The sequence below is a fragment of the Mercenaria mercenaria genome, chromosome 8, assembly GCF_021730395.1.
Source record: "Mercenaria mercenaria strain notata chromosome 8, MADL_Memer_1, whole genome shotgun sequence".
NCBI classification, from domain to species: Eukaryota; Metazoa; Mollusca; class Bivalvia; order Venerida; family Veneridae; genus Mercenaria; species Mercenaria mercenaria.
In genome coordinates, this window is record NC_069368.1 from 50614829 (window position 1) to 50630203 (window position 15375).

At 37.3% G+C, this 15375-nt stretch overlaps 1 protein-coding gene across 1 annotated transcript in view; it reads left to right on the forward strand.

Annotated features, from left to right (window-relative positions):
• Positions 1-15375, forward strand: part of LOC123566369 (AP-5 complex subunit beta-1-like) — a 71607-nt gene that overhangs the window by 49147 nt on the left and 7085 nt on the right. Inside the window, exons 18-21 of the mRNA XM_053549947.1 lie at positions 1921-1985; positions 11504-11586; positions 13869-13947; positions 15308-15337. Coding sequence (XP_053405922.1) covers positions 1921-1985; positions 11504-11586; positions 13869-13947; positions 15308-15337 — 257 coding nt within the window. The remainder of the gene's footprint in view (positions 1-1920; positions 1986-11503; positions 11587-13868; positions 13948-15307; positions 15338-15375) is intronic.

Sequence of the window (15375 nt, forward strand, 5' to 3'; positions counted from 1 at the left end):
TGATCAATACTGGGACAGTTTTACACATGTATTTTGGCTAATGTTCATATTATAAATGATGATACAAAATAATACTAAACAGCATGTGACATAAATGTTACCTTGTTTATGCAGCATTCATTTACTTTGCATATTATGGTATTATAAATTATAAGTATCTTACATGCCAGACTATATAAGACAGGCTTTACCCAAACTAAGAGACAGCATAGAATGAGAAACCGAGTGTTAACAAGGTTTTTAGCTTGTCTGATTCTTTTTAGCAGGTGAGTTTTTGTGATCGCTCGATGTCTGGCGTCTGTCTGTCTGTCGTCTGTAAACATTTAGCATGTGTATGCGATAGAGGCTGTATTTTGCATCTGATCTTCATGAAATTTGGTCAGAATGATTGCCTTGATGAAATCTAGGAAGAGTTCGAAAATTAGTCATCTTGGGTCAAAAACTAGGTCACTAGGTCAAATCAAATTAAAACCTTGTGTATGAGATAGAGGCTGTATTTTTCGACTGATCTTCATGAAATTTTGTCAGAATGATTACCTTGATGAAATCTAGTCCAAGTTTTAAAATGGGTCATCAGGGGTCAAAAGCTAGGTCACCCGGTCAAATCAAAGAAAACCTTGTGTATTTGATAGAGGCTGTATTTTTCAATTGATTTAAATGAAACTTGGTTAGAATAATTGCCTTGATGAAGTCTAGGTCAAGTTTGAATATGGGTCATCTGGGGTCAAAAACTAGGTCATTAGGTCAAATCAAAGAAAAACCTTGTGTATGTGTTAGAAGCTGTATTTTTCACTTGAACTTCTTGAAATTTGGTCAGAATGATTGCCTTGATGAAATCTAGGTCGAGTTTTAATATGGGTCATCTGAGGTAAAAAAGTAGGTCACTAGGTCAAATCAAAGAAACACCTTTTGTATGTGATAGAGGCTGTATGTTTTAATTGATCTTCATGAAATTTGGTCAGAATGATTGTCTTGATCAAATCTAGATCGAGTTTGAATATGGGTCATCTGGGGTAAAAAACTAGGTCACTAGGTCAAATCAAAGAAAAACCTTGTGTATGTGTTAGAGGCTGTATTTTCACTTGAACTTTTTAAAGTTTGGTCAGAATGACTGCCTTGATGAAATCTAGGTCGAGTTTGAATATTGGTCATCTTGGGTCAAAAAGTAGGTCACTAGGTCAAATCAAAGAACTACCTTGTGTATGTGATAGAGCCTGTATTTTTCAATTGATCTTCATGAAATTTGGTCAGAATGATTGCCTTGATGAAATCTAGGACAGGTTCGATTATAGGTCATCTGGGTCATAAACTAGGTCACTAGGTCAAATGAAAGAAAAACATTGTGTATGTGATAGAAGCTGTATTTCTCAATTGATCTTTATAAAATTTGGTCAGAACCATTGCCTTGATGAAATCTAGGTTGAGTTTGAATATGGGTCAACTCGGTTTAAAAAGTGGGTCACTAGGTCAAATCAAAGAAAAACCTTGTGTATGCCATAGAGGCTGTATTTTTCAATGGATCTTCATGAAATTTGGTCAGAATGATTGCCTTGATGAAATCTAGGTCAGGTTTGAATATGGGTCATCTGGGGTCAGAAAGTAGGTCACTAGGTCATATCAAATGAAAAAAATGTTTAAAACTCAAGAGACCACATTTTTTGTTCAGTCTTAATGAAAATTGGCCAGAATATTTTTTGTGTCCATGAAATCACTAGTTCAAACATGTTTACACTGTTATGGTATGTTTCTCAGGTGAGCGACCTGGCCCTCTTGTTTTAAATCTACTCGGTATTGATGTCACTTGATCGTCGGCATTGGTTAAAAGTTTTGTTTAGGTCCACTTTTTCTCAAAAATTATAACAGCTATAGTTTTCAAACTGTGCACCACTTGTTTATCATTTTGTTGTGTTTTATATTCAGGATATCTGTTGATACAGCAACACAAAAATTGAAAACCAAACATGCTGAGGACAATAGAACTGATGGTAGGTTTTGATTTTAACTTTATTATAAGAAATTTTTTTAAATATTAGAGCATTTATTGTCACCTTTACATCAGCACCTTCATCCATATCTGCATAAAACACTTAGACATAGGAACTTCAAACTTGTTTCGTTGCTCAGAGATCAAGGTTTCTGTGACCTTGAGCTGAAAATTGGTTTCTTATTGATAACTGAAAAACTGTTTGGCTCAAACTTCATAGGCAGTTGGTCTTGACTAGCTGATGACTTCTCTTGATTTTAGGGTCAGTAGGCCAAAGGTCAAGGTTGTGGTGAACTTGAACAGCAGGTTGTTTTCTGGTTGATAACTGAAGAATTTTATCTGTAACAAGATCTCTAATTATGTATAATGTCCTTTTTGTATAAATGTTTGTGCAATTGTAGTAAACATTTTCTTTTTTAAATTTCCCTCTTTTTGCATAGAATGAAAATTATAGATTGTAATGTTACAGATATGGAGCATATATTTGTTTCTCTAAGACTGCTTATTTCAAATACACTGTATTTGTAAATATTTTTCTATGATTTCTAAGATTACAGTTCATGGACAGCAGGAGATGTTCAAAATTTTGCATTTAGCAGTCAGTAATTAGTAAATCCATTTTCAAATTTTAATCTCCTCTGATTCACTTAACTTAAAAGTAGCTTAGAAAGATATTACCAATCACCATTTTATTCTTGGGTTAACCTTTACCCAGCTTAATTTCTAAAATGGACTGGTCCATCTTTTGGGCTGTACCAATTATTATTCAAAGGGGTGTTCACTGAAAATTTACTGACTGAGTAGCGAACAGTGCAGACCATGATCAGACTGCACGGATGTGCAGGCTGATCTTGGTCTTCACTGGCCGCAAAAGGCAGAATTACTTGCCACCAGAAGGCTAAAGGTAAAGCCAGGTTCTATGAAGACCAGTTTCAAACAATGAATCTGGGCTTATTTCAGAAAGTGGCAAGATGTGTTTTTTTAGCTCACCTGAGCCAAAGGCTGATGGTGAGCTTTTGTGACCGCTCAATGTCCGGCGTCCGGCGTGCGTCGTCCATCCGTCAACATTTCATAAAAAAATCTTCTTGAAAACCACTGGGCAGAATTACACCAAACTTCACAGGAATGAGCCTTGGGTGGCCCCCTTTCAAAATTGTTCAAAGAATTGAATTCCATGCAGAACTCTGGTTGCCATGGCAACCAAAAGGAAAAACTTTAAAAATCTTCTTGTCCAAAACCACAGGGCCTAGGACTTTGATATCTGGTGTGTAGCATCATCTAGTGGTCTTCTACCAAAATTATTCAAATTATCCCCCTAGGGTCAAATATGGCCCTACCCTGGGGGTCACATGGTTTATATAGACTTATATAGGGAAAACTTTGAAAATCTTCTTGTACAAAACCACATGGCCTAGGGCTTTGATATTTAGTATGTAGCATCATCTAGTGGTCTTCTACCAAGATTGTTCAAATTATCCCCCTAGGGTCAAATGTGGCCCCGCCCCGGGGGTCACATGGTTTATATAGACATATATTGGGAAAACTTTGAAAATCTTCTTGTACAAAACCACATGGCCTAGGGCTTTGATATTTGGTATGTAGCATCATCTAGTGGTCCTCTACCAAGATTGTTCAAGCTATCCCCCTAGGGTCAAATATGGCCCCGCCCCGGGGGTCACAAGTTTTACATAGACTTATATAGGAAAAAAAGTTTAAAAATCTTCTTGTCTGAAACCACAACACTTAGACCTTTGATATTTGGTTTGTAGCATTGTCTTATGGTCCTTAACCAAATTTAAGGGGAGCGGTGGTCTAGTGGATAAGGTGTCGGCCGCTCAATCCAGGGGTTGTGGGTTCGAGCCCCATTGGGGTCACGACCATGACTTCTCACATGACACCAGTACTGGTTTTTCCAGGAAGCGGACTCGAGAGTGGTTCCAATAAGCTTGAAGCTTTCATCACAATCGAGCTAAAACAAATTAGTATAAACTAACTAAACTAACCAAATTTGTTCAAATTGTACCCCTGGGTTGAAAAGAGGCCCTGCCCTGGGGGTCCCAAGTTTTATATAGACTTATAAAGGAAAAAGCTTTAAAAATCTTCTTGTCAGAAACCATACAACCTAGGCTTTTGATGTTTGGTATAATGCTTTGTCTAGTAGTCCTCTACCAAAATTGTTCAAATTATGCCCCTGGGGTTAAAATGGGCCCTCCCTGGGGTCACTTAATTATTATGTGAGTTATAAAGGAAAAATGCTTAAAAAATCATCTGATCCTATTTCCAGGACTATTTAATTATAATTACCTGATGACCCCAAGTAATATGATGTCACTTGACTGTGACCTTGACCTACTGACCTACTTTCTTGTTTTTTAAGATATAGCCTTGAAATTTTGATGACATTCACAGTTTTGCACACAAATCGTAAAACTGAATTTCATTGACTATGAATGTGACCTACTGACTTTCATAATATTTTATCATCAGTTTGACATTTGAAACATGTAGCTCATATTACTCAGGTGAGCGATCCAGGGTCATTATGACCCTCTTGTTTTATAAGTCCCCTACTGGTCGAAAACCAGTTTCGGGGACGATAGGAATGCGCTTTTCCGTCCGTCATTCCGTCCGTCCATCCACAATTTCGTGTCCGGTCCATAACTCTGTCTTTTATAAAGGGATTTTAATATTACTTGGCACAAATGTTCTCCATGATGAGACGATGTGTCATGCGCAAAACCTGGACACCTAGCTCAAAGGTCAAGGTCACAATTGGAGGTCAAAGGTCAACAGGGCTTTTTTCCTGTCCGGTCCATAACTCTCCCATCCATGAAGGGATTTTAATATTACTTGGCACAAATGTTCCCCATGATGAGACAACCTGTCTTGCGCAAAACCGGGACACCTAGCTCAAAGGTCAAGGTCACAATTGGAGGTCAAAGGTCAGCAAGGCTTTTTTCCTGTCCGGTCCACAACTCTGCCATCCATCAAGTAATTTTAATATTACTTGGCACAAATGTACTTCATAATCAGACGATGTGTCACGCACAACTTTCAGAACCCTAGCTCAAAGGTCAAGGTCACACTTGGCAGTCAAATGTTAACATGGCTTGAACAGGGTCTGTTTTGTGTCTGGTCCATAACTCTGTCATTCATCAAGGGATTTTAATATCACTTGGCACAAATGTTCCCCATGATGAGACGACATGTCATGCACAAATCCCGGACCCCTTGCTCAAAGGTCAAGGTCACAATTGAGGGTCAAAGGTCAACAGGACTTTCTTCCTGTCCGGTCCATAACACTGCCATTCATGAAGGGATTTTAATATTACTTGGCACAAATGTTCCCTATGATGAGACGACATGTCATGCACAAATCCTGGACACCTAGCTCAAAGGTCAAGGTCACAATTGGCGGACAAAGGTTTTTTTTTTCCTGTCCGGTCCAGGACTCCGTCATGCATCAAGGTATTACAATATTACTTGGCATAAATGTACCCCATGATGAGACGACGTGTCATGGGCAACACCCAGAACCCTAGCTTAAAGGTCAAGGTCACACTTGGAGACGGTCAAATTCAAGAATGACTTTGTCCGGAGATTTCTTCTTCATGCATGGAGGCATTTTGATGTAACTTGGCACAAATGTTCACCACCATGAGGCAGCATTGTGTTTAGAATTACCTCCCTTTGTTATTACTATATTTTTTTTTTTTTTTATTTCTATTTTTTTTTAGCTCACCTGTCACAAAGTGACAAGGTGAGCTTTTGTGATCGCGCGGTGTCCGTCCGTGCGTCCGTCTGTGCGTCCGTAAACTTTTGCTTGTGACCACTCTAGAGGTCACATTTTTCATAGGATCTTTATGAAAGTTGGTCAGAATGTTCATCTTGATGATATCTAGGTCAAGTTCGAAACTGGGTCACGTGCCATCAAAAACTAGGTCAGTAGGTCTAAAAATAGAAAAACCTTGTGACCTCTCTAGAGGCCATATATTTCATAAGATCTTCATGAAAATTGGTCAGAATGTTTACCTTGATGATATCTAGGTCAAGTTCGAAACTGGGTCACGTGCCTTCAAAAACTAGGTCAGTAGGTCTAAAAATAGAAAAACCTTGTGACCTCTCTAGAGGCCATATATTTCAAAAGATCTTCATGAAAATTGGTCAGAACGTTCATCTTGATGATATCTAGGTCAAGTTGGAAACTGGGTCACGTGCCATCAAAAACTAGGTCAGTAGGTCAAATAATAGAAATTCCTTGTGACTGCTGTAAAGGCCATATTTTTCAAGGGATCTGTATGAAAGTTGGTCTGAATGTTCATCTTGATGATATCTAGGTCAAGTTCGAAAGTGGGTCAATGCGGTCAAAAAATAGGTCAGTAGGTGTAAAAATAGAAAAACCTTGTGACCTTTCTAGAGGCCATATATTTCACAAGATCTTCATGAAAATTGGTCAGAACGTTCACCTTGATGATATCTAGGTCAGTTTCGAAATTGGGTCACGTGCCATCAAAAACTAGGTCAGTAGGTCAAATAATAGAAAAACCTTGTGACCTCTCTAGAGGCCATATTTTCCATGGGATCTGTATGAAAGTTGGTCTGAATGTTCATCTTGATGATATCTAGGTCAAGTTCGAAAGTGGGTCACGTGTGGTCAAAAACTAGGTCAGTAGGTCTAAAAATAGAAAAACCTTGTGACCTCTCTAGAGGCCATATATTTCATGAAATCTTCATGAAAATTGATCAGAATGTTCACCTTGATGATATCTAGGTCAAGTTTGAAAGTGGGTCACGTGCCATCTAAAACTAGGTCAGTAGGTCAAATAATAGAAAAACCTTGTGACCTCTCTAGAGGCCATATTTTCCATGGGATCTGTATGAAAGTTGGTCTGAATGTTCATCTTGATGATATCTAGGTCAAGTTCGAAAGTGGGTCACGTGCCATCAAAAACTAGGTCAGTAGGTCAAATAATAGAAAAACCTTGTGACCTCTCTAAAGGCCATATTTTTTAAAAGATCTTCATGAAAGTTGGTCTGAATGTTCATCTTGATGATATCTAGGTCAAGTTCGAAACAGGGTCATGTGCAGTCAAAAACTAGGTCAGTAGGTCTAAAAATAGAAAAACCTTGTGACCTCTCTAGAGGCCATACTTGTGAATGGATCTCCATAAAAATTGGTCAGAATGTTCATCTTGATGATGTCTAGGTCAAGTTCGAAAGTGGGTCACGTGCCTTCAAAAAGTAGGTCAGTATGTCAAATAATGAAAAAATGTTGTGACCTCTCTAGAGGCCATATTTTTCATGGGATCTGTATAAAAGTTGGTCTGAATGTTTATCTTGATGATATCTAGGTCAAGTTTGAAACTGGGTCAACTGCGATCAAAAACTAGGTCAGTAGGTCTTGAAATAGAAAAACCTTGCGACCTCTCTAGAGGCCATACCCTTGAATGGATCTTCATGAAAATTGGTCAGAATGTTCACCTTGATGATATCTAGGTCAAGTTTGAAACTGGGTCACGTGCCTTAAAAAACTAGGTCAATAGGTCAAATAATAGAAAAAGCTTGTGACCTCTCTAGAGACCATATTTTTCAATGGATCTTCATGAAAATTGGTCAGAATTTTTATCTTGATAATATCTAGGTCAAGTTCAAAACTGGGTCACATGAGCTCAAAAACTAGGTCACTATGTCAAATAATAGAAAAAACGACGTCATACTCAAAACTGGATCATGTGGGAAGAGGTGAGCGATTTAGGACCATCATGGTCCTCTTGTTTTATTTATTTGGGTTTTACGGCGCACCAACACAGTATAGGTTATATGGCGCCAAACAGGACTACAAATTTTGGTTCCACATCTCATTTACATCGAAATAAAAACATGAGGTATGGAATCAAAATTTGCATACCTGCTGGAATCACAGAGTTACTGCAAAACCAAGTGTTAAGACCCTATTAGTCGCCTCTTACGATCATGCAAGGGTAAGGCAGTGGTTCTAATTCTTTTCATACACAGATCGTCCCAGAACCAAATGGATTATATTGTAACATTTTTATTACTGGCTGTAGGGAAAAATTGAGACCACTTTTCTGTGGTACAACATGCATGTTACATACAATTTTTAGGTGTATTTTGACCTATCTCTACCTGGTAAAGAGTTTCTTGTGAACTTATATTATATAGAATTTTTTTTTTTTTTTTTTTTTTTTTTTTTTTTAGGATTAATTTCCCTTTGTTGTTACTATAAATAACTTATATGATAACTTTTTTATAATCGACCAAAAAATTCCATTATGCAAATTTTAATCCAAGTGTTTTGTTATAACATATTGTATGTATAGTACAATATTGTTTATACATCATTGACAGATATCAGTTCATTATGTTATACTGCAGTAGAGAAAATTAGGTGCCTTCCAGTAGGGGGACTATGTATTGCATGGCAATACTTCATTCACTTGTTTGACAAGTTTTTGAATAATGCTACAGAGGATAAATACTTCTGTTATTGAATATCACTGAAAACAGAATGACTATCAAACCAATTACTGAGTTAGCCACATAGCACAGGAGAAAAAATCTTTGCCATTGTACTTTCAAGAAAAATGCCTCTATAAGTATTAGGATCAGATGTATTAACTTTTTTAGCTCACCTGTCACATAGTGACAGGGTGATCGTTTGTGATCACCCTTCGCCCGTCGTCCGTCCATCGTCCGTCTGTCCACAATTTCCTTGTGAACACGATAAGAGACCACATTTTGTATTTGATTTTAATCAAACTTACACTCAACTTGTATGTGCATAATATCTCGGTTCCTTTTGAAAATTGGCCAGATTCCATCATGGGTTCCAGAGTTATGGCCCCTTAAAGGGACAAAATTTGCCATTTTTGACTTGTGAACATGATAGAGACCACATTTTGCAGTCAACTTGAATAAAACTTGCACACAACTTGTATTGGTATAATATGTCGGTTCCTTTCGAAAACTGGCCAGATCCCATCATGGGTTCCATAGTTATGGCCCTTTAAAGGGCCAAAATTTGCTTTTGCTATTTTTTGCTTGTGAACATGATAGAGACAACATTTTGCAATCAACTTTAATAAAACTTGCACACAACTCTTATTGGCATAATATCTTGGTTCCTTTCGAAACTGGCCAGATCCCATCATGGGTTCTAGAGTTATGGCCCCTTACAGGTCCAAAATTTGCTATTTATATGGTTTGATTTGATACAAACTTGCAAAATATCTTCAACAACAATAAATCTTGGATTCCATGATCATAGGTTCAGGAGTTATTTCATATCTGATTACCTCCCCTGATTTTAATCAGAGTGGATTTATATCAGTAAGTACTTATAGGACTCATTTGAAATTTCATTATTGTCATTAGTTGGACTCAGACAATCAGGGTAGATAACTATGGACTGATTTTTTGTCAAATTACCTCCCTTCTTTTCAAATTAAAATGGGTATATCTCCGTAACTAATGAAGATACTTATCTGAAATTTCATTTATGCCATAAGATGGACTTGGACAATCAGTGAAGATACATATTGACTGACTTTATGACAAATTACCTCCCTTTATTTTTATGTAAATGAAAATACCTAGCAGCTTGTAAGGAGATTGGTTTGAAACGTTATTTATGTCTTCCGTGGTAAGAAATTTCTACTTTTACTTACTTTTCTAATATATTGTTGTAAAGGCTTGTACTGTGTATCTTCTACATGCATATACCAATGCATTATTACCTCCCCTGATTTTAATAAAAATGGATTTATTTATTTATTTATTTGGGTTTTACAGTGCACCAACACAGTATAGGTTATATGGCGCCAAACAGGTCTACAAATTTTGGTTCCACATCTCATTTACATCGAAGTAAAAACATGAGGTATGGAATCAAAATTTGCATACCTGCTGGAATCACAGAGTTACTGCAAAGCCAAGTGTTAAGACCCTATTTGTCACCTCTTACGATCATGCAAGGGTAAGGCAGTGGTTCCAATTCTTTTCATACATAGATCGTCCCAGAACCACATGGGGCAAAAATGGATTTATCTCAGTAAAATGGATTTATCTCAGTAAGTATTTATAGGACTTATATTGTCATTAGTTGGACTGAGACAATCAGGATAGATAACTATGGAGTGATTTTTTTGTCAAATTACCTCCCTTTGTTTCAAATTAAAATGGGTGTATCTCAGTAACCAATGAAGATACTGATTTGAAATGTCATTTATGCCATTAGATGCACTTGGACAATCAGGGTAGATAATTTTTGACTGAATTTATGACAAAATACCTCCCTTTATTTTATGTTAATGAATATATCTCAGCAGCATCTAATGAGATTGGTTTTAAATGTTATTTAAGTCTTCCAGGGTAAGGAATAGTGATGCTAGTACAAAAATGCAGCATTTGAGCCTAGGACCCTCAAACTTGGTATGGAGATTGGCCCTGACTAGTACGTGACCCATAGGTCAAAAGGGACTGATACAAGAAAATATCAATCCTGATGATATTTAAAGTGTGTGACTATTTGATCTATGTCAAAACTTGATCTTATCATTAAGAGCAATGGTACTCAGGTGAGCGATATAGGGCCATCATAGCCCTCTTGTTCTGTATTGACAAAATATTGCCATTTATAATGGAATAAACACAAATAGAAAGTACAAATGGACTTATAAGTACATTGTACTTTTAAATAGGATCATTGAAAAAAAAAGGATGTCATATCACATCTGCTAATAGTTCTTGTTATATGAGAAATTGATCTACTTATTTCATGAAGCAGTCGATATCTTAGCATTTATCAGTTTTCTCAGTAGATTTTGAAAGATTATTTTTACCATATTGAAACCCATGTTTAGTTTAGTGTGAATGTGATCAATGTTTCATAAAATGACAATGAAAAATGTTTGAATCAAATTCTCTTGGGAGTTCTTTGTTGCAAATTTTCTTGAAGTCTATTTTTTCTCCAAAACTATTGATAGTTCTTTGCTGTTATAGCAGAACTTTCCTTAAATTCTGTTTCTTTTCTCCACAGATATTTAACCTTTAGCCTGCTGGCGGCAAGTCATTCTGCCTTTGCGACCAGTGTAGACCAAGATCATGGTCTGCACTGTTTGCTATTCAGTCAGTAAATTTTCAGTGAACACCCCTTCAAATAATAATTGTTATTGCCCAAAAAATAATTGTTATTGCCCAAAATGAATGATGGACCGGTCCATTTTAGATATTTACCAGGCTAAAGGTTAAAGAACAGGAGACTTGACCATAAAGTTGATTGAGCCGTGCCATGAGAAAACCAACATAGTGTGCATCCGTGCAGTCTGGTCAGGATCCATGCTGTTTGCTTTCAAAGCCTATTGCAATTAGAGAAACCGTTAGCGAATAGCATAGATCCTGACCAGACTGCGCGGATGTGCAGGCTGGTCTGAATACATGCTGGTCGCAAACACACTATGTTGGTTTTCTCATGGTGTGGCTCATATATTTTCTCTGCAGGTATTGAGAGTCCTTTGCTGCAGTATGAAGAAGAACTGAAGAACCTGCAGGTTTCACTTGATCTCAAAGGTCGACTGAAACTGGTATGTTTGTTAGATTTTGTCACTTTTGAATATGTAAAAAAATAGCACAATTTTAATGGAGGATTTAAAGCTATTTCTGAATGTTTGATTAACCGGAATAATGAAATAACGTCATTTATCCAGATAACTTAGGATAAAGCCTGGACCTTACATATGGAAATCATCCTTTGAATAAATGGCAATTTGTGAGAAAGACAGCCTATGAGTAATTTTGTTTAAAACAGCAACATGTGAATGATTTCTATCTTTTTAAGATAAAATATTATAATAAAAAATGCCCACCAATGAAATAATTCGAAATTATGTCTTAAAGTCACACATAGTTTGAAATTTGTGGATCACTTCAATAATGATTGGCAAATGGTATTTATTCAGCATATTTTTTATGTAAGCAAGAGTTATTATGTCTCCCCACCTCTGGGGGAGACATATTGTTTTTGCCCTGTCCGTCCGTCCATCCGGTCGTACGTCACACTTCATTTCCGAGCAATAACTGGAGAACCATTTGACCTAGAACCTTCAAACTTCATAGGATTGTAGGGCTGCTGGAGTAAACGACCCCTATTGTTTTTGGGGTCACTCTGTCAAAGGTCAAGGTCACAGGGGCCTGAACATTGAAAACCATTTCCGATCAATAACTAGAGAACCACTTGACCCAGAATGTTGAAACTTAATAGGATGATTGATCATGAAGAGTAGATGACCCATATTGTTTTTGGGGTCACTCCATCAAAGGTCAAGGTCACAGGGGCCTGAACATTGAAAACAATTTCCGATCAATAACTAGAGAACCACTTGACCCAGAATGTTGAAACTTCATAGGATGATTGGTCATGTAGAGTAGATGACCCCTATTGTTTTTGGGGTAACTCTGTCAAAGGTCAAGGTCACAGGGGCCTGAACATTGAAAACCATTTCCGATCAATAACTTTAGTACCACTTGACCCAGAATGTTGAAACTTCATAGGATGATTGTACATGCAAAGTAGATGACCCCTATTGATTTTGGAGTCACTCGTTAAAGGTCAAGGTCACAGGGGCCTGAACATTGAAAACCATTTCCGGTCAGTAACTTGAGAACCACTTGTTCCAGAATGTTGATACTTCATAGGATGATTGTTTATGCAGAATAAATGACCCCTATTGTTTTTGGGGTCACTCCGTTAAAGGTCAAGGTCACAGGGGCCTGAACATTGATAACCATTTCCGATCAATAACTTTTAGAACCTCTTGATCCAGAATGTTGAAACTTCATAGGATGATTGAACATGCAGAGTAGATGACCCCTATCGATTTTGGGGTCACTCTGTTAAAGGTCAAGGTCACAGGAGCCTGAACACGGAAAACAATTTTCGATCAATAACTTGAAAACCACTTGACTCAGAATGTTGAAACTTCATAGGATGATTGAACATGCAGAGTAGATGACTCCTATTGATTTTGGGGTCAGTCTATTAAAGGTCAAGGTCACAGGGACCTGGTCATGTAAAATCATTTCTGGAAAATAACTTGAGAACCACTTGACCTAGAATGTTGAAACTTAATAGGATGATTGGACATGCAGAGTAGATGACACCTATTTATTTTGAGGTCACTTGATCAAAGGTCAAGGTCACAGGAGCCTGAACAGTAACTTGAGAACCACTAGGCCAATAGTGTTGAAATTTAGCGGGATGACTGGACATGCGAAGTAGATGATCCCTATTGCAGCCAACCATCAGTGTCTCTTTGACTTTCGCTCCTGACCCCTATTGACTTCTTGCCTATAGGACTTTGCATTGGGGGAGACACAAGCTTTTTTACAAAAGCAATTTCTAGTTTTAACTCTTACTGTAGTATGCCTTTGGAATTTTATTGTTAACCTTTAGCCTGCTGGCGGCAAGTGAATTTGCCTTTGCGACCAGTGCAGACCAAGATCAGCCTGCACATCCATGCAGTCTGATCATTGTCTGCACTGTTCGCTATTCAGTCAGTAAATTTTCAGTGAAATCCCCTTTGAATAATAAGTGGTACTGCCCAAATTGAATAATGGATAAGTCCATTTTAGAAATATTGCAGGGTAAAGGTTAATGTTTACAGAGAAATTGTGAATTTCCATGGTGGACTATTTCACGTGGATTTCATGGTTAAGCCAATCAGCAAAATTTAATCCCAACAAAGCAGTAAAATTCCCATAAATTTTATTGCAGAGGTAAATTTAACAAAATAACAGGCACACAAAATTAAATGATTTGACAGTAACTGCATAAATGGTTGATTGTTGTTTTTATTATTTGTTTTAGAGGGAGGACTCAAAATTTTCAAAAGTTCATGCAGTTAGTATTCATGTTGAAGCATCTCAGACATTTCAGCCTATACCAAGTAAGTCAGATTTCTTCCTTTTTTATGCCTGATGTATGGTGTATGTTTTTGGGTCTGTTAGACATTTAGTCTCCAACTTATTAATGCTTTGATGATCCTCAAACTTGATGGGCACATTCCTCATGGGCAGTAAAAGCCTTTTATTTATTTCAAGGTCATTGGTTCAGAGGTCAAGGTCATTTATTTAGTTTGTTCGTTTTAACTTTCCAGCTTTGATGGTGGAGGAAGATCTCAGGTCCCCCTCTGTGCATTATTTCATCACGAGCCGGCACCTGGGTAGAACCACCAGCCTTCCGAAGCCAGCTGGATGGCTTCCTCACAGTAAGAATTCAACACCCCGGTAAAGGTCAAGGTCAACATATCTTGAAAATACCTTGACCTACGATCCTGAAACTTGGCAGTCAAAGTGCCCATGGGCAATGGACAGTCATTACTGATTTTGAGGTCAAAGGTCAAGGTTACAATGACCTTTAAAATAAAAAACACTTTCAACATGTACCTCTCTTGATACCCAGTTTTCTTGATTCAATGGTCATGGTCACTATCATGCTAAGAGTGCCTCCATGGCAGAGTGGTTAAGGTCGCTAACTTTTGCACTGGACCATCACCAGTAAGGGTTCAAGCCTCACATGGGGTGTTGAGTTCTTCATGTGAGGAAGCCATTCAACTGGTTTACAGAAGGTCGGTGGTTCTACCCAGGTGTCCGCCTGTGTTGAGATAATGCACCGAGGGACACCTGGGGTTTTCCTCCACCATCAAAGCTGGAAAGTCTCCATATTACCTAAATTGTGTTGCTGCGACATTAAACCCAACAAACTATCATGCTAAATGGTCAGATAGACAATCATTCACTCCATATTTGCTAAATCTCTTGAAGAGTTTATTCAACACTATTAGCTTTGTAGCTGTCTCTTGGTGTATATTTGCTAAGTACAATAGTACTCTTTAATACTGTGTAATTTGAGTTGATTAGTTATTTGAGATAAAGTCTTATCAACATGTGCCTAGCAACAACAAAGTCACATGCTCAACAATGTGGCATTAGTGCCAAATATTACAAAAAGGTTGTACGTGTATGATATCGGATGCATGTAAATTTTGACAAATTTTGATCTTCCAGAGTTCTATAGTTTACGCTTTGTTTTCACATTTATACACCATTACACATTATATTCACTCATATTAAACGTTTTTTAGATTGTCTGCTATACATGAAGACTTACAACAAATTTTGCTGCATATTGTGTTTAATTTTACAATATCCAGTGGATACCTGTAGCTCTGTAAATATACTACAATGTATCTTAAATGATAAATATTTTTTGTTGCAATATTTCATATATTTTTCTCTATATTTCAGATAGACACATAGCCTGTTTGACAGATTCTGGTAAGACTGTCCTTTTTTATGAACAATTAGACTCTCCA